This window comes from Haliaeetus albicilla, chromosome 25, assembly GCF_947461875.1.
Source record: "Haliaeetus albicilla chromosome 25, bHalAlb1.1, whole genome shotgun sequence".
Classification (NCBI taxonomy): domain Eukaryota; kingdom Metazoa; phylum Chordata; class Aves; order Accipitriformes; family Accipitridae; genus Haliaeetus; species Haliaeetus albicilla.
This window is the reverse complement of record NC_091507.1, coordinates 21,865,991-21,885,826: the sequence shown is the minus strand read 5'-3', so window position 1 is coordinate 21,885,826 and position 19,836 is coordinate 21,865,991. Positions and strand designations below refer to the sequence as shown.

The window sequence follows — 19,836 nt, the reverse complement described above, 5'->3', positions numbered from 1 at the left end:
GTGGTCTGAACTAGAGCCAGGGAGTAGAACTCACGTGGAAGTTGTGTGGATGGCCAGGAGTCCTCTGTTTGAGCTCAATATTTGCCCGCTTCTTTAGCAAAGTAGATGTACTGTAGATGCCTGAGCACCTACTTGTTCTACTGTTGGTAAGAAGCTTTTTAAGAATTAGTATAACTCTTAGTACATAGCTGATTGACAGTGGTTTGTTTTGGTGGCTTTTTTTCTATTAAAAAATTCTGTGTACTTGAAACTGAAATTTTGGGGTCAGAGATCAAGTTGAAAGAACTTCCAAGTTCTTACTATGCGTGATTGCCATCAGGAGCTTGAGTTTGTGTTTCTCACCTGTAGAGCACCCAGTTACAAGGTTGTCTTTTCTAACCTCTTCTGCGGGAGCTGTTCTACTTTGTATGCATAAGTAAACGTTTTGAGGCACCAGAAAGAAAGCAGAGACCAACTGTTGCATCATGATTAAGGTGCTATTTAATTTGGAGTAAGGATTTGTATTTCAGTGTGCCCTTTGCAAATGAGTAACTGCCTGTCAACTCCCTGGATATGCAGTAGCCTCCTGGGTTTTTTTTTTTCCCCCAGTAAGATCAGATCTCGGTTTCTTCAGCATCAGAATGAAAACAGTTTGCAGAAGTGACACTTTCCCTGATGTTTTCTAGTCAGCCTTGCTGTGTATTAGAGATGTGACTATTTACATGCAGCCATGTATTTTAATTTGATTACCTTTATAGAATGTAAGACTTCTGTCAAATTTTGGAAACTAGCAGGAGACTGCCCTACTGGTAGGAGGGCTTTACGCTGCAGTGTTGCTACAAACTGTCCATTGATCTTTGCTCTCAGTAAACATGGTCTCTGGTGCCCGTAACTGTACAGTGACAGCATTTTAATGACCACACAACTGCCATGGAGATACAGGGAAACACAGAAGCGAAGGTGGTGAAAGTGGGGGCAGATAAAAATGTGGTGAGTAGGTTAGGGAGCACAGCATGAAACCATCAGAGATGCTTAGGGGAGCTTGAGACATACAGAAAAAAGCTGTGGTCAGCGAGCCTTGCTCTGAGGATACATTACAAACGAGTGTGTATTGGGGAAGAGGAGGGAGGTGATGGGTGGGTTGCTGAGAAGAAAGGTGGGAAGTATCTGGGGCAGGATAAGGAGTAGATGAAAAAGCGTTAACAGGATAAGAATGTAACTTAGTTATCTTTGCAAGGGAGAGGCAGTGTGAGAGGGAGGACAGCATGATATTTCCTGCAGCCTGGAAGGCACGAGGAAGGCAGTTATCTCTAGTCAGCGCACGTTTAGATCTCTTCTTGAGAAAACTGGGGTGGATGAACTCCCACAAACTGGGAAGTTGAACCTGAAGTATTTCATCACTGTCATAATTTTTATATTTAACATTGCCACTCTTTCTCTTGTGTATTGAAGTGTAATAATCTCTTTAATCTTTTTCCTACTAGGCCTTTTCTCAATTATCAGAGGATGTATTATGTGTTCATGCAAATGCTGTCTAGTGGTCCTGCATGGCTGGGTATAATTCTGCTCATAACTGTCAGCCTTCTTCCAGATGTTCTCAAGAAGGTCTTATGCAGACAGTTGTGGCCTACAGCAACAGAAAGAATCCAGGTAAAAATATTTTTCATTGTGAAGTTAGTTTTTTGTATCACAAGTCTCTAATAATGAGACCTCTTTCAAGGTTAGAGACCAGATTAGAATAGAGGTTCCCCATCTGTGGTGTGTGTCACCGGTTGTATACCAGCCACTTCTGAGTGGGGTATGGTGAGAGACGCTGCCAGCTGTTTACGTGGTGGTATTTACCTGAATCCTGGGGCAACCCCTGTGCCTCTACCAGCAACCACAGGGAAATCGGCTGATGAGGACGGTGGGAGACAGGTACATGGCTCAACAGGATTCCCGATTTGAGGAGATAAGAAGGGCAAGGGGATTGGGATCTCCATGAGGCCAGATAGGAGGCACTTACATCAGCCTGGACAGCAGTTGTTCCTGCTGTTGTAGAGTATTCAGAGGCGCTGCCCGCACCCCTGAATTGAAGTCATTGTCTTTCATACCGAGTCGTTTTACTGCATAAATGAAACTCTCATGTGGTCGTTTTAGCATTTACCATGCAAGCTGAGCGTAGTTCTCTAAAATGGAAAACCAGCTAAAATAACCTAAGCTCAAAATAAAACTGGTAGGAAGGGAGCATGTGGTTTTACTGAAATCCCCCTTAAAGTAGGGATTTGCACAAGCATTTGCAATCCTATACCGAGGGACTCGACAACTGCATGTGTGTTTATTATTGAACAAATCTAGAATTTATACACTTAAAATAAATGCGATTAATATATAGGATGTTGGTGAGGAATACGTAGTAAACTCATGCCAACATTCATATTGCATGATCTGTGCAGTATAATACTTTCTTAGGAAACTATTTTATACTGATGCTGTGCCCGTTACAAAAACATATGTATTAAAACTTACTCATATTCTATTCATCATTTTTTCCTCTTTTATATTTCAACTTACATTTTGCCTGTTCTGACACGTTATTTCTACGTAAATGTGTCGTGCTGTGCCAATGGGAAGAGTATTTTAAGATCTGTTGTTTCCTTTCTTCTAATAAGCCCCAAAGGAGAAACTACTGTGTAAATATAGGTCTGCTCTGCTGAGGCTGAAAGGGAAGCCAGGTTCTGCGGGAAGCGTGGTACTGTTCTGGGGCCATCAAAGCAACCTCAATAGAAAATGTTACCTGTGTTTTTCACCCCAACAAACTTTCATATATTATATACATTAGAAAGTGAAGGACAGTAGAGGTGTTGAACGTAAAACTTAATGTTACTGCCCGTGTCCTTTTCAGCCCATCAACTGCCACTGGTAGGTTAAAATAATGAGTTACCAGCAACTGTGTGTGTAGGGATTAGTTAGCATTTTGATGTTTATTCGAGAAGATACTTTGCATTAAGAGGAAAGGAACGAAGGAACTTTGCTTCCAAGGAAAGTAAAATTTCCCCTTTGGCAAAGGTAAAAAATTCTTCTCTGATACCTGCAAAGTAACCCCCTTGCCATTGTTCTGTATTCCTTTAATGTACGGTTGTTAAGATGCCCCACCTCAGGAGGAGAGGAAAGAATAAAGATTAGTAGAAAAGCATTCCCAGGCAGTTCTGCATTTAGCTTTTTCTATTTCGATATCTTTAATAGATGCCTCTTTGCCATATATGCTACTTGTGGAAGAAGTTGATCTCAGTATAGGTTGTGCATGCTTAATTTAAAAGTCTAAAGAGAGAGAATGAGGAGGGGTTAATGCAAAGCAACAAGCTAGCAAACAAAAGCCCCGAACAAAGGTATTACAGCATTTCTTACAGACATTGTATATTAGTGCTGGAAAATGAATCAGTTGTAAAGCAGACTTTGGGCTTAGCACTGGCAATATTCATTTTTTAATATTTAGTAGAAAATCTTTGACTTTTAACCAGATATATGCCTTGTGTTTCTTCTTCCCTCTCTTTGTTTCTTCCTGTCTTCCAATCCGCTTTGTCTAAATAACTGCTACCTTGCTTTAAACATAAATGATGTGCACGGTTGCTTCCTACAATCTTCTGGGGAAATCAGACTAAACATCAGTGCCTTTCTGTTGAGCAGTCCACCATCTTTATGCTTTCTCAGACTTCAAGCAGTCTAAGTTTCTAATGGAACAAAAGGTGACTTTTTTCTGCCTTTCTGCATGCTTGGCCATTTCATTCAAAGGACAGTAAAAAGTTTATCATCAGAAGTTATTTACCGTACTCATTATCTCCATTTCTGATTCACATCAACTATATTTTGAAGAAGAATACTTTTTAGTATAGTTTTTTCCTTCTTCTGTTTGCTTATCTCAAAGATTCTATGAATCGTTGTCACAGTCTGTCACTACCATTTTTGTCACTGTTGTTACTGAATTTTACATAATGTTTCTGCCTCAAGAATCTAGGATTCTTAGGTCCCCGTTTTAATCATTGGCCTATCTGTAGGTGAATGCATGTCATGTTTGCATTGTACCCGAGTAAATGGGAATAGTTGCCACACAAAGAAGTGATAATTCTGATTATGCTGATGTTACTAGCATCATATAGGAAATGTGGTACTGGAAGCCATTTAAGTGATCTTTGGAATATATTAATATATCTGCTCTGTTGTGATAGAAGAAAATACAACTTTTTTATTAATAAGTTATTTCCAGCATGCATTTTGAAGCTGAGCTTTCTTTATATTCCATTTCATGAAATTCTGTGCTCTTCCTAGAAAGAAAACAGCTCAAGATCCAGAAGTTTATGACATTTAATATAATACAAAAGTAGAAAAAATGCTAGTAAATCTTGGCTTCCCTAGAGTCTGCAAGAAAACTATTTTTGACTTAATACTAGGAGACTGTTGTTTCCATTGCAGATTTTAGATCTTGATTTCTTAACCGGTGAAGATAAAAAATATATTTCCTCATTCTTTCCCCCTTCAAAAATGTATAGTCAATAAAAATGACTGTAATTATGTAAGTCACAGGGAAACTACACAAAGTTTTTTTTCACTATTGAAAATTCTGGCTAAAATTGGCTTTTAAGTGCTTTAGGGATTGGCTTGAACTGAGCTTGTAACCAATTATTTTTAAACTTACTGCATTCCTATAAGCTATATTGCTTCTTTGTAAGGAAGGGCTTCTGGGACAGTTGACAAGATTAACCTAGGACCAGCAGCCACCTCCCAGGTTACTAAATTAGTTCTCCTCAGGCAATTAAGATCATATAAAGCCTTTGAAGCAATTCTTACGCTTCTGAGTTTTTCAATTATTTGAAAGTCACTCCAGTGTGTGGTGGATGATTGCTTACCATCATTATCATTCAGAGGTTTGTAAACATTCAAGATCTAGTTCTGTTTTGGGAGAGCTTTTCTGTGAGAGAGAAAAATCTGTACACACACATATGTATATATGTGTATATACAAATACATATATGTACATACAAGTGTATGTATATGTGCATGTATATTTATATATACACACACATATGAACTGTTGTCTTTCTTGGGCTAAACCACTTAATTCTGCAAAAGCTTTGGAGGAATCTGTTGTCTTTTGGTAATTTTGGTCAAAATCTGCTCATGTCTGTCATACATGCAGTCCCAGTGACTCTTTGGCTCAATGAAAGAAGCTGAATTTTGTGATTTAACTTGAAATTGTGCAGCTGTGAGGTTTCTTTCAAGAGCCTTTACTTTTAAAAAGCAAGAGGGTATGTATTTATTTTTTTTTTAATATATCCAATCTACATTAATTATGTTTCCTTTTCCTTTATTCTTTCATTAATAGCAGAAGCTCAGCAGCTCTGTTAGGGAAAATACAAATTTACTTTAAATTGTCCTCTTTTCATTTTTATAATTGTCACCGTGATTGACAGTGTTTCAGCAATCCCAAATATTTTGTAGCTGAAATACCAGGTGTTTAGATTCTGAGCTGTAAATAACTTCTGTGCTTTCATCCCTTTTTAAGAAATATTTTTCATTTTTTCTTCGCTTCTGCCTTGATGATTTTGTACTTCGCTTTCACTTCAGTCACAAGATCAGCCCATCAGCTTTGTTACGAGATCTCTACCCTTTGCTGCGCTTGGGGGAACCCGAAGTGGTACTTTTGCCTGGGGAAGCCTCTCTGGGGATTCATCATTCTTCCCTTCCTCAATGGGCTTAGCTGCTCTGCAACAACCGCGCGGGGCTCTTAGAAAGCTGGTCACCAGCAAGCTGTTGCATTTTTCGTGTGTTGAGCTCCCCTTCTTGGAAAACAAAGAAATGAATCTTGCTGTCGCACTATTTGAATCCCGTGGAAGAAGTTACCTCGGTGACTCCCCTGCCCTCTCTCCCTGCGGTGTAATGACTAAGCTGTAAGTCAGCCTTCGTTAGCACTGGCCCCGTCACCTCCGTGTGTAGCACTCCCTTCAGCGTACCAGCTCTTCTGGGGAGTAGCGAAGCGGGGCGTCCGCTCCTTAATCTGGAGTCGATTTGGCCTCTTATCACGGGGACCTCTTCCATTCGGTCCAGGTTATCGTCAGAGGGGCAGGATGCAGAGCCCATGGTACTTGGTCATGTACAGTTAAGTGCTTTTGAGAGTCATCAGGTATTTTTAACAGAGTTTGAAATGGAATTTAAAACATCCTCAGAGTGGCTCAAAGGATTAACCTCAGGATCAAGAAATAGAAACCTTGTTTTACACTGGATAACTTTTCCTTTTTAAATCTATCAGAAATCCCTCACTTTTACAGGACTTTGCTACAATAGTTACATTTGTACCAAATGGTACAATTCATTCACGTTTCCCTCTTGTATTCAGCAAGAGTCTCACTGTTTTTCCTCATCCTTGCAGAAGAGTATGAGACATAAAACAGCCCTAAATGCACTGGCGAACAGCGATGGGCCACTTCTTGAAGGAAACCTTTCAGCTTCCGAGCCATAATTAGATCAAAGCTAGGTAACAGTACTGTACGTGTCACCAGTTTGGATTAATTTCTATTGGTGAACTGTGCTATTCACAAATCAACTGTTTCCTCCAGAGTTTTTGATGTACTTTATCAATATTGATACAAAATCATTATGTTTTACTTGGAAAGCCTAGTTTTTGCAAGAGATGTTCCATGCCACAGGTAAGAACTTTTTGTCTCAGACACTTACTCATGTAAAGCAAAACACTGAATCAATATACCCATATTAAAGTCCTGTAAACACATTGTGTTATGTGTAGTGTTGTGTGACGTTGCTCCTGTTAAGAACGGCAGTTGTTATTGCAGAGTGTACTTCCACTACACCACAGTGTAAAATACAAGGAGTCAGAAGTAATTCTCACAAGCAGTTTATCCATCACCTCTCGTGCTCTTGAATACATATATAGACCAAATGCAGACAGTACAACAGGCAGATAACCGCGGAAAAGCAAGCGAGTTACTTGTGAATAGGACCTTGGGTCAGGAGACTGGGGCTGTACGTCCGACACCATCTGCCCTAGTAAGACGTTCTGTATGCGGCATCGCTGCCCCGGATCAGGAGAGGAGCGCGGTAGCCTTGCCAAGTACCTGAGCCAGCAGCAGGAGGGGCGAGCTCCCAAATCCTCCAAATGTTAGGGCAGCAGAATGACGTTCTCTGCTGTACGTCATCTCCTTGCCACACCACTGATTACACGAACAAGTGTAGGTACAAAGGTACGCTTTTTACTCGGTCACGTTCCCACCTGGATGCTGTATCTGCTCCAGTCCCTTTGTGCTCTCCTGACCCCAAAAGCAGCACATGAAGAATTAAGGTGCAAAGTACCGATGTGTGAAGAGGACAAATGCGATGTAATGTGCTGGTGTGGGCTGTAGGGCTTCAAGGCAGTTGGGGGGTGCCTTGATTTGCTTTTAATGACTGCTAGACAAGTAGTAGTAGAAAACCCCAGCTTTATTGAGTAGCCTCAGGCATGGCAGATTGAAAGCGCTTTCCTTGGAGCGATGTGTGGAAAACACATGATTTTATTTTTAGAAATACATATGGTAACTAAAATACTTCACTTTCTAGCTGGAAGAATAGGAAAAATAGCTACCATACAGTGCATGACTACTCCCTCCAACATTTCCAAAACAAAGTCTGCTAATCTGTTACCTGATTATCTACATTTTTCTGCATTAATGTAGGTATTTGGTCTATATGTGTGTTTAAAAGAACCCAGACCTCACTGTTAGTGAGCAGTTTGGTATAGGTTGCTGACTTTTCCAAGAGTAACTGTTGTAAGAGAGCTTTCTGATTGCTCTCGGTTATGCAAAAGTAGTGTTTCAAGCTTGTGATTGGCATTAAAAGTGTATTATTAAATCTCAACCAAACTTCTGTACGCTACCTCATTAATATTTATTTTGTGCTTTTGTCCCCTTTACTACTGGGTTGCTGTTAACAGGGAAGGAGGAAGGGGATGATTAAGAACAGAGAATTACCTGGCTTATATACCGTTCTTGGAGAGAGTGTTTGATAACGTTGATTTGAATCATGCTTATAATGCATTTATATCTTGAATACCGTCACATAACCTCTAAACCTGGAAATTATATGTGCATTTAGTGAGAAGAACTAGATAAACTCATTGGGGAAACTGCTGTGCTAATTTTCTTGTAGTTTGTGCACGTGTTCCAGGGTCTTGTCAGGCAGCCGTGGTGTTACTGTAGGCCTGAGTATTTCCCGAGTGGAAGTGTCGATTCTGCCAGAGTGTGGAGCAATTAAGTGGTACAGATAAATTTTAATGGACAATTAGAGCAAGGTAGTATTGTGATGTGTAGTATAAATTGCCTGTATAGATGCAACGTGTAACCTAAGCTTAAGTCCAAAATCAGATACGGCTTAGTACAAGTACAAAGCAAGTGCATTAAAGCTCTGGAACTTTCATCTATTAGCACAAACGACTGTAAAGAATTCCCTCTCTTTGGAAGTAGAGGGCAAAGACCTTGAATCTGTTCTGTCTTAAAATTCCCCATAAGAAGTCCTGACTAAAGAAGTTCAGAGATAAAAAGATGTACCAAGAGAGATTGCAAAATGAAATAAACTCAATTTAAAACAATTCAACTTGAAAGCAGACTCTCTGTCTTCATCTGTTCTCTGAAGAGCCCCATTATCAGGTTTAGAGATTATGTGTAAAATTACGCCTGGTTCTGTAGGTTTTAGTATAAAACTAATCATGTTGAAAGTGGTTGAGATTGCTCAACATGAGGGGTTATACCTTCACATGAAACAAATAGCCAGAGTGGTGATCTAGTGAAAGGCATTATTATGCCAATGGCCCTATGAAGGGACACAATTGTAGACTTTTAGCTCCAAAATCATCTATTTACTATGTATTTGGGTTTTTTCCTTTTTAACAGAATGCATCGAGGCACTGTCGGGAGCACATCTCGGAATTCACACCTCTTGCCTGTCTGAAAAGCCCAAGATACAGGAGCAGTGACTGCAGCAGTTCCCCAGCAAGAAGGTCTAATTCTCATTCTAAAAAAATGATGTTTACGCACTGGAGAGGCGTTGATTATTCAGTACTTCCGTCTGTCTTTGGCTATTCCAATAAGCATTGCCATTCCAGTGCAGGCTACCGCTACAGTGGGTCAGGTTTGGAAACGTCTGTATGACAGAACACCAAGTCAAGCCTTTAAAAACTGTGGTTTTGTTTATTTCTTTTTTTCAGGAAACAAACATGTCACAGAAATATATTAAACTATATGTGGCTTTTGCTGTCTGAGGTAGTGTTCAGACAAACAGGATCAAGAGCTAGAAGTATGAACCCTTCCAGGCCAGTAGGCCTCTTTTTATGTTTTGAACTACTGGAGCAATGAACAATCTGCACAGTCTGGTACTGTGAGACTGGTAGCACTAAAAATTCTCTTCATCCTGTGTCAAGACTTTTGTGCATTTACTGCTTCTGTCATCTTTAGTCATTTTCTTTGTTACTTGAAGTGCATAGTTTCAGTCAGTGACCTACATTTTGAGGATCGACAGTTTTAATTTTCAGCCAGAAGCAATGACCTCAGTTCTCTCCAATGAAAGTCTCCTAAAGTGTATTTAACAAGTGCTGTTTCTGATTTTCCTCTGTCCTTTCTCTTTCTTTGCTCTTTCTGTAGAACAAACTGGTGTTTCCTCTGTGCAAATCTGCTTTCAAGAAACACTCTCTAATGTTCACTTCCTTGTAAGTGGCCAAATCAGGGCTATGTCTGGTTTTCAGTTAGTTTCCCCAGTAGAAAGATAGGCAAAGCAATCCTTGTGTGAAGTATGTGCACACTGTATGAAGTCAAGTTGGCTGTTAAACAGGTAAATGTCGTCAAGGTTGATATCTGCTCCAAAACTGAATGTAAGCTTTTTGCCTAAAAGGTTTCTGTGAATTTGTCAAAGATGCAGAGTACCTGGTCTTCCCACTTCCTATCCCTGTGATCGTAAAATAGGCATAGCAGAAAGTATTATATATTAAGGGGTTTTTTTGACACATTTTTTTCCTTAGAAGAAGAAAGGCTGTTTTTCCAAAGAAGCGTCTTTTACTATCTGGATTCATCCTCTTAATTTTGCTATTTTTTTGTGTGTATGGCTAAATACTGGCTCATCGGCTTGGTAGATGTATTACAAAGCACACAACCGTTAACTTTTGCAAGCAAACCACGAGGTGGCACACGGCTGCTCACCAACAGTTGAACCGTAGTCATGATAAACTAGTTTGACTGCGAGGATTCTGTCTGAGTGACTTGAAGAACGACAGCCAACTTGCACTTCTGTTTTCTCTGCTACGTTTATGGTACCTTGCACTAATTCAACTATTAGCTGTGTCCTTGTCTTGTTTCTTTAGTCCAGTGTTTTATTTTGGGGTGCAAAAATATCTGAAGGAGGAATCTGATTTCAGTCAGGTTCGGCCTGGTGGTTAGAACTGGTTAATAACCATAGTCATTAAATACCTCTGGGAGGACATTAGCTAAAAATTTACTTCAATGTTAAAACAAAATATTTGGAATCAGAGCTGCAGCCTTTATTGGAAGACCTGGCCAAGATATTGTTAATTGTCTTTCGAATGGAGTAGGGTGGCAGAGAAAAATTATTTCCCTTTTTGTGTTTAAAAAAAAACAACCAACAAAAAAACAGAGGCAAAATGGTTTACTTACTAATTTACTTCTTAAGAAAAGAAAAATCAACTTCCTAGGAAGTGTCCTCACAATATTCCGAGTGATTTTTGCATTAAACAAACAGTGAAATATTCTTAAAATGCCCTGGGATGAGCAGAGATTGTAAAGTGGGTTGTGAAATTTTCAGTATACCAAAGATAAGAGAATTTTAAGAAGTCTAACAGTGAGCACCACAGGTGAAGGTATTTTTACCATTTAACATGTAGCACTTTTAAGTTTCAAAGAATGTCCTCATAGCACTACCATTTTCAAATACATGCATACGTGTGTGGGTGTGTGTACATATACTTGCCATTGCAGACTTGAATGTTGGTCAGTTAGAACCGTCCCCTACATAAAACACTGGTGTATATATTTTTAAAAAGTTAATATGGGTATAAATTTTATACCAGTAGCAGTGACAAATTTCTTGTGTGTAGTTAACAAATTATTTGTAATGTATTTTTTAGAAATCTTAAAATTGCCTTTGCACTGAAATATTTTTCATACTGTAGCTATTTATAAATCTGTTTTACGCATACATTTGTTAACACACCATTTCTATTTTTTTTAAGTATATGTTTTGAAGGCTTTTTTTATACTTATGAGTTTTGGCCATTTAAATTTAGCTTAGAGTGGAGTTGTGGCTGAATGTTAAAATTCTAATGAATGTCAAATTAGAAATATAGGTCTCTTGCTCTGTCAGTCTCATCCAAACTATCGATGTTTTGTTGGTGTTTGTGATAGCAGCCATTAGAGCGCTGTACTTCCAGTGCTGTACTATTACTGCTAGCTTTTTTACTCTATAAAGCCTCCTGCTTTTTTACTTTTCTGAGTTCCATCTTTTAGCCTTAAATAAGGAGATTTTTGCTTAATGTTTTTGAAAATGCTGCATTCCTGTTCTGCCTACTAACAAAGCAGTTCATTGCAAACTTCATGTAGCCCTGCACTGAGAAATTACTGACAAAGTTATCCAGGCTGGAACACCTATATATGTGCTTGGGAAATTTTAGTTCAACATGCCATTTTTTGGAGGAGAAGGAATGCTTGAATTTAAGTGGAAGTTTCTGCTTTGATTTAGCAATACTTTTACATTTAAAAGTTTTTCTGCTTTGTTAAAATAGACCATTTAATGGAAAAAACTATAAGACATCAGCTTGGTTTCACTTGATGTGCTTTTGCTTCAGTCCCTGTCACTGTTGCCATGCAAACCTAGTCCACTGCAGCAGGTCTTAACTTGGAGTTTCGTTGTAAATGGATCAGACAATACAAAGATGAAAAAGTAGAAGTTAGAGCAAAATGCATTAGAATGTTTTATTATGGATGGGACACTGAAAGGAGACAGCTTTTTATGTATTAAAAAAAAAGAATTAAAGGGGAAAAGTATAAAAACCTATATAACTTCCTAACTTGCCTTGTTTAAATTGTTGCAGCTTTAACAGCATAGTGTCTCCATAACTGCTCCTATAAATGTCTTGAAACTGGTAAGCGCTAACCAAATGTATGTGAAGACTTAGAAAGTATTTCAAGCTTTTCAGCCACTAAAGTTCATATATTCCTGCAGTGGCTTTTGGCAAAAGATCCTTTTTGCTTTACCATGTACAATAAGTGTTTGTTCAGCCACTTAATGTAAAAGCTTACAGTTTACTTTCTTGCTTGCATTAGCCTGTTTGTCTTGACCCAACTGGCTTGCAAATATAAAAGGAAAAAATAGCTTAATTGAGCAACTGCACTACTTTTCTTTTGGAAGCCAGTGGGATCATTGTGCTCATGCTACTGTCTCTGTTACAAAAGCTTTAATGGAAATTTGTGAAAGTATTACGAAAGTGAAAAAGTCTGTGATTCTACTTTGCAGAACAATCTAAAAATCAGTTTATAGAGCTTTAATTTTTTACCTTATGAAAATTCACAGAATTTTAATCTGCGCTGTGTCTGACATAAATTCTGTGCTATGTACGCATTGCATTTTAAATGTCCTTTCATGATCTAATGTAAAGTAGAATCTGCGAAAGTTGCTGTATGGGGGGTGGGGGGGTAGTTATCTGTGCATTAAACATTAACGATGTCTGTAGTCATCAGCACCAAATACTGACACTTATTTTTAACTGTACAATTATAGGTGCATTTATTTAAAAATAAATCAGCCTTCAATTCTAATATTTAGATTATCCTATACCACTTCATTTCTTTGATTTGAAGAGTCAGTGTGTGAATACTTTACTGTAAAGTTTCTTTTCAGTGCTATTTTTAACTTTTATTTCTGTAGATAACCAAATATAACTTGTTTATATTCAGTCACATTTTGGATCCTTATGTAGAATATATAAGCAGGAGACATGAATCTGCTTGCAATAAATATAAACATTCAAGACTGGTTTAAGTTTGCTCACAAGTAATTAAAATAATTCTAGTATGAATATGAGATGGTTTCATATTAGTCTGTAATAAAATGTAAGTAGATAGAGAATGGAATGAGTGTTTGAATCTGTTACTGAATATGCTTGCAGTTACGTTTCTTTTCAGAAGAGAGTATAGGTAGCCAGCTAAAAAAGCCAGCTAACAAAAAGGGAAATTCAGACAAAGCTGGAACATGAGCGGTGTGGGGAGTTTGCTGCAAAGCTCACAGAAATTGGTACTGGTTCAGGAGAGCACTGTTCCTCCTGCACAGATTGGATAAGCGCTTAAGTTCTTTCCACACTAAACTCATAAGCTACACGAGAAGATCTGTATTTCCTTGCAGTTCTGCTGTGCAGGGTACCCAGAGCTGTTTCTCCTTTCTTTTGCAATGTTGGCAATTTAAAGAAGCTGAATTAAAGGTGAAAACCATGGGCTTTACCATCTGAGTTGGTAGCAGTGGTCACAGATTCTTACAAAGGAGGCTGAGTGCACAGAAACACCGTTTTCTTTCATTTGGTGTTCCAGTATTATGGGACTTTCTGTAGTTTCAAACCCATTCCAGGCTGCTCAGGACATCGCCGCAGTCGGAGCGCAGGTATCCTAGAGAGCCTCTGCAAAGCACTTCAGAGTGTTAGGTGAGCGTTAGCCTTCCTCTTCTGCTGCGAGGCTGCATAGAATGCTTAGGTGCTTTGTGCTGATTTCACACTTCCCATAATGAAGATTTCAGAGTAATGGGCTTGTACTTATATGAACTTTTAATCCAAACAATGCAAGTGTATTGTACCCATCTCCCTTTTGTGTGTCAAGAAATTTTGTGCTTCTACTCAAAAAGCTTCTGGAGAAGGTAGTTTGAGGGGAAAAAGTAAATATGGAAGATGTTTTCCCCTTAATTCATGCAATGAAGAAAAATGCATAAATTGCAATTAGATAGAAATATTAGATTGGAACTATTTTTGAAAAAAATAATGTGATGATGCATCTGGATTTCAGGAGGAACACAGTAGCAAGAGGAACAAACTACCTCATAAGCAGACAACTTTTTATTTTGCATGTAAAAATGTGTTTACTTCTTTAAAGGAAAACAGGATAGAGAGTCAGTGGTTTCTGGACAGAATTCTAAATTGAATACCTTATGTTTCCCTTTAGCTCTTTCAGTAAGTTACATTGTAGAATTAATTGAAAACTGTTTCTTATATTCTGCAATGAGACTACATTTTTTTCTGCAATATATGCAATACTGCTGTATAAAATCTTTCCTGAAGGTTATTTTGATACAAAGTGAGGTAGGTTGGAGACAGACTGAAGTTTCTTGGTTTTGTTTTCTACATATTCCAGTTTCCTCCGGTGATACTCTACAGGAATTAAGAAATAGTATTTGACCATTCTAATAAAGCTTTGTTGTTGTGTGTTTTTTCCATTACACATACTTACAAGTCTTTTTCACTTTAATTTCATTCAAATGCTAAAGCAAAAATCAGCCCTTCAAAGGCTTCATTTACACTGTGAAGTGATAGGACAGGGTTAAAAACAAATAGAGCCATTAACTCATTTCATTATACAGAACAGTTTATCAGAAGTCTCATGTCCCCTGTCTAGGTTTAGATGTGTTTATCGGAAAATTACAGTGTGTAATCTGTTGTTTTTTAACTAGTGAGTCTGCAGTAAATTAATAGTGGTAACTCTTAATACCTTAAGTGTTTATTTTTCCATTTAAAGGAGACAAATAGGAGTAGTATTCAATTCTAAACCACTGAGAGGTTTGGTTTTGTTTACCATTATTCATTTCGGTTAAGAAATCTCATGGTGCATTAAGCTTTTAAAAATACACATGATGCGGTGTCCTGCTAGGTTCAGAGGCTCCCTGTTCAGATTGTATCAGGAAGAACTGCTACCATCCACTCTCCTTATTTAATGTGGGAAGAACAGATATGCTGCTTCTTCCTAACAAGGAAAGTAATGTTAACAGTTGTTCAAAAAGCACATCAACGCTTACCTTGAGATTTTAAACATCTTTTGTAAAGTTACTGCACACCGAAACGTTAACCAAATTTGAAAGCTAGATCTTGCAATCCAGTAAACACCGAGACTTAGAAACGAAGGAAGACAAATCCTGGTCCAAGGTTCAAGACCATGAAGTGGTATGCCAACTTTTATTTCAGAAAATACTTACAACCAACTACCTCACCTAAGAGTATTCTTCTAGGAAGTGCTGAGCAGCTTGCTTCTAAGATGATTATAAACTGCATAGCTAGAGAAAGTTGTCAATGTTAATTAGGTTGAAGTCTAATTGTTTATTCCCAGCTATGAAAAGGTACTGTGTTCCCTGTTATTCTGATAAAATTATAGCCCAGAAAGAAGGACCTCACCTCCTAAGGGATTTCAGGCACAAGACCACAAAGTGTAATGCTGATGTAGCGATACAACTCGGCAACAGTTGGGATTCACTTGTGACTCTTCTTAGTCCAAATTATGTACTGGTTCAGCCCAAAAGCAGTGTTTGTGCATCATTGTGCTGAAAGGAACTGGTCCAGATGGAAAAAAGCTGAAGATCCTTCCATTGTAGGTTGTACTGGAACACGAGTCAGGCTTCCCTCCGTCCTCTGGGATAAGGCCCACAGCCGATGATTTGGCATCTGTGTTCCTTGGAGGCCCTGGACTCCCACATGCTCATGAGAAATGTCCAGGTACCCGATACCCTCCAACCGCACTGGGTGTTTCTTAGAGCAGCTGCCCAGAACATGTACTTGCATCCACTGTAGTGCACATCCGGAACAACGTTTCTACTATTAACAGGTTTGAGCCCAAGATGATCTTACTCCTAGCTACTGCTGGTCTATGTATAATGTAGTAGGTGTTTCTGCAAACACTTCGCTGATGGAGATAATTTTGGGACTTCATTTAAAATCTTCTTTTTGGGAGGGGGTGTAAGTTTACATATTTGTTCCTAGCCTAGAAGTAAGACATTTTATTTTTCTAAAAGTATTCTATTCAGTTACTTCTGTTTTCCATTCTGAAAACAGCAAAACAAGGAAACAAAAATCCACAGTATTACCGCTTTACACTAAAATGGGAGTAAAGCTGATCAACTTCACCCCCTGCCCTGCCACATTGCTCACCATCTTAAAATTAGCTTGGTCTTCTAGTTACGCATCATACCAGGAACTTGTAGTACCAGCTGAAATGCTATCTACAGCCATAAGGTAAACCTTTGGATAACATTTTTCTTAAAATGAGATTTTTACTCCTAAAGCTGATTATTTAGTTGAAATCTTTGTACACAATTTACAGTCTTTTGCTGCCATCTGCACAGAAATGCTGAATTCATGGTATTGCAGTAAAGAGCTTTTAATATGCAGCAATTAAAAAAGATTCTGTAAATCATAGTACCAGTGCTGGCTAAGGCAGCTGACCTAAATTTAGTGAGTCCCACTACAGCCATTTCAGGAGTACTGAGGTTTGGTTTGGGGCTAGGTTTGTTGGGGTTTTTTTGAGGTCTCTGATCCTGTTTCCTTGTCATAAAACTAAACAAAAGGTGACTCTCAGTCTCTCTCATGTAAAACATAAGCTACGCATTGAATCAGAATATCCTGAGTTGGAAGGGACCCAGGACCACTGACTCCAACTCCTGACTCCAGTCAGGGCAACCTGGAAGTTAAACCGTAGATTTAAGAGTGTTGTCCAAGCGCTTCTTGAAGCTTGGGGCCATGACCGCTTCCCTGGGGAGCTCCTTCCAGTGCTGGACCACCCTCACCATGAAGAACGTTGTTCTAATGTCTGATCTGAACTTCCCCTGGCACAGCATGAAATGGAGAATTGTCCATCTAAAGGGTTTGACTTGGGTTTCAAACTTTAATGCCTGCTCAACTCTTGTTCTCCCTATAGACAGGACGTGGGAGATGTGTTTACATCTCCCCTTTCTTGCCCCTTACCTAGTTAGTACCTGACGTGCTGGGGTATCTCCCTCTCCCCCAGAAGTCTATTTTAGCACTCCATGCTTTGTTCTGAAAGAAAGATACCATTCCCTCCACGTTTGAGCAAAGTGTAGTCCCATACGTGGTAACAAGAGAGAGCTCTCTTTTCCATGCTGTCTCAGAGGAGCATTGAGCAGGAAAACCAGCAGATCTGAAGCAATATGGTCACCACCACAACAGGTACTGCCTTAGTCACTTCTATACAAGAAATATTTGAACGTGTGCACACAAACACCACCACCCCCTGCACCGCCAGTGTGAATTTCATGTGAGAGATGATAACCTCCCTCTTACCTTCCTCCTGCGTATAGATAGGTCTGTTGCTTTTCCCAGGTCTCTTTCTAAGCAAATTAAGACTCAAAATAAGATCATCCATCCTTTTCTCTGCTAAAATTGCACATGTTTTGGAAGTTAACCTTTTCCCTATTGAGTCCATTTATGCTACCTGCTCCAAAAGGGTACATGGTCTCATAGGACTCTTTCAATATTTTTTTTTCTTATAAAAAGTTGTTATTTGAAGGTATTGGAAAAAAGGAATCTTTAGTCCACTGAGTTTATTGCAAACTACCTGTATCCTATAATTTTAGCTTGAGTGACACATTACCTGACCACTCACATGTTTGAGAGTCTCCAGGGAGAATTTTTTTTAAGAGTGATTGTATTTGTAAGACGAGAAAAGGTCCATTTTCATATATACCCAAAGATTTGAAGGTAACATAGAAAGGGAATGGCTATTTAAGTTCTAACACCACACCACCCCACCGATAAATTCTTATCCATATCATATCTGAAAGATACATTTCCCTCATATTGATCTGATTCTGCATCAGTCATGTTTATATCCTTCAACTAACTTTGGGCAATATGCCACTATCCTGAGCCCATGAATCTTTCCATCATAGCCTAGCTGAATAATACTCATGCACTCAACATCTTCTATTTCCAGATGTAGTTCATGAGAACCATCTGCCAGCTCTGTATTTCCAAATATGTATGAACATTGAAATACAGAAAGTTGAGAGATTATCTTAATTTCACTGGCAACTAATCTGCTCATTTGAGAAGTCTCCACCCTTACTCATTGTTTAAGAGTTGTTGCTATTTTAGAACAATAAATAATTGGTTTCTAGAAGGTACTCATATGTTTTTCATAAGGTTAATATCCAACCACCCTATTAACTTTTTAACCACTTTATGAAGATTTACATTCCCCTTACATTTTGCAGAGATGCACACTTACCAATTCTGATTTATCGTAATTGATTTTATATCCAGGTATTGAGCCAAGACAGTATGTTTGGAATTCTACTGATTTAGGGAGGAAAGCGGATGTTGTGCAAAAAGCCCAGACTACTGCTGCAAGGCACTATAGAGCCCACGATACTCTTGTCACTGATCTGCCTTCTCATCTATATGTGGACACTACAGATGTTATATTAAAATATGTTGGCTTGGGAGTTAGGCAAGTATTAGAGTAGCATAAAAATAAATTTAACTGATCCGCAGCAGAGTTCAGGCATCCTCTCACATGGATTGACCTGTTAATCTGATGAATGTCCATTCTGAACAGTTGCCTGCAACTTATCTTTTACATTACTGTTTCACAGGCATGTCACCTTACTGCCATGTTACACCACTCTTCTAATAGGGTTCATGGGTTGCAAATCCATTTATTCTCAACCACCACACTGGATGTAGTCAAAACTAACACAGTCTTCCTTTCTAATATTTTTAAAGAAAGTCCATGTTTTTGTCCAGTCCCAATTTCCTTCCTTAACTACTAGTCTTCATCATTACGTTTCAGCTGTTTCATGCTGCACAGCACAAACCCCTGATCTGCAGTTTGTGTTTCCCGCAGAACAAGACAGCAGCACATATGACTGTGAAATCCCTTCCTTCCTTACATGCTGCAGAACAAAGCAGACCATGTTTCTAGTTCCAGGCACTTTTCCACTCTCCTCTCCCTCTCTGCCTCTTCTGTGCATAAGCCAAGGCAGAAATTAGGTGGGACCTGTGTATTTGAGTAACTCAACATCAAAACATGATCCAAGCAGCCAGGCGTGAGGTTCAGGTTCAGGCACTTACAGCTGTGTGTGTACAACACAGGTGGCCAAGCTTCCATTACAGCCAGCAGAAAATACTGGTTGGATGGTACACTGAGAATAAGAACAAATAGTACCCACAATGTATTTTTAATCATGACATTCACCATAAGTCCTTTAGTATGTATTGTATTTGTCTGTCAGACATTAAAAACATATTTACTGTCTAACACTACCTAATATAAGCACAGTGAACTCCATTAATGATTTCAGTTCTTTTTTAAATTTGGAAAAGCCAAGAAAAAAATCAACTAGAAGGGAAAGAAAACATACATGGCAAAGGATGTTTTGCATCCATGTCCAAGAAAAAAAAAAAAGACAAAATGTTCTCAGTGCCTTCTATCACTATGACAACATAGACACAGAGACATGCAAAATTTGAAATGTGAATAGTGAAGTTAGAATTTGGGGCTCTTGCACAAGCTGTTAGCAGGATGGACTTACAGCTTCGTCCTCCCACATGATTTTTGTTGCTTATGCCCATGTCCCCAATACACAGATTAGGACTAATCTTATTTAGCTGACAAGCTCTGCACCCTGCAGCCTGAAGCTGTGGGGTTTTGTAGGACCTAAGCATCTTTAGAGTCCCAGGTCTCTAGCCAGGGAATCTTCCTCCTTCCATTTAGATGTATTCCACACTCAGGCTTACCGGCAGATCTCCCAGTCCTCACAGCTTTAACGGCTACGGGACTGGTCTTGTGAGGC

General features: G+C 38.9%; 1 protein-coding gene across 8 annotated transcripts in view; it reads left to right on the top strand.

Moving 5' to 3' along the window:
* Nucleotides 1–13,123, top strand: part of ATP11A (ATPase phospholipid transporting 11A) — a 130,782-nt gene extending 117,659 nt beyond the window's left edge. For 2 of the 8 annotated variants that reach the window (XM_069770249.1, XM_069770247.1), the window contains 3 exons: nucleotides 1,464–1,629; nucleotides 6,383–6,498; nucleotides 8,892–8,998. In XM_069770249.1, coding sequence (XP_069626350.1) covers nucleotides 1,464–1,629; nucleotides 6,383–6,472 — 256 coding nt within the window. In that variant the 3' untranslated portion in view covers nucleotides 6,473–6,498; nucleotides 8,892–8,998. Of the gene's footprint in view, nucleotides 1–1,463; nucleotides 1,630–3,615; nucleotides 3,705–6,382; nucleotides 6,499–8,891 lie in introns of all 8 variants that reach the window. The other 6 variants (XM_069770250.1, XM_069770248.1, XM_069770245.1 and 3 more) reach the window with 4 other exon arrangements.
* The last annotated feature ends 6,713 nt before the right edge of the window (nucleotides 13,124–19,836 follow it).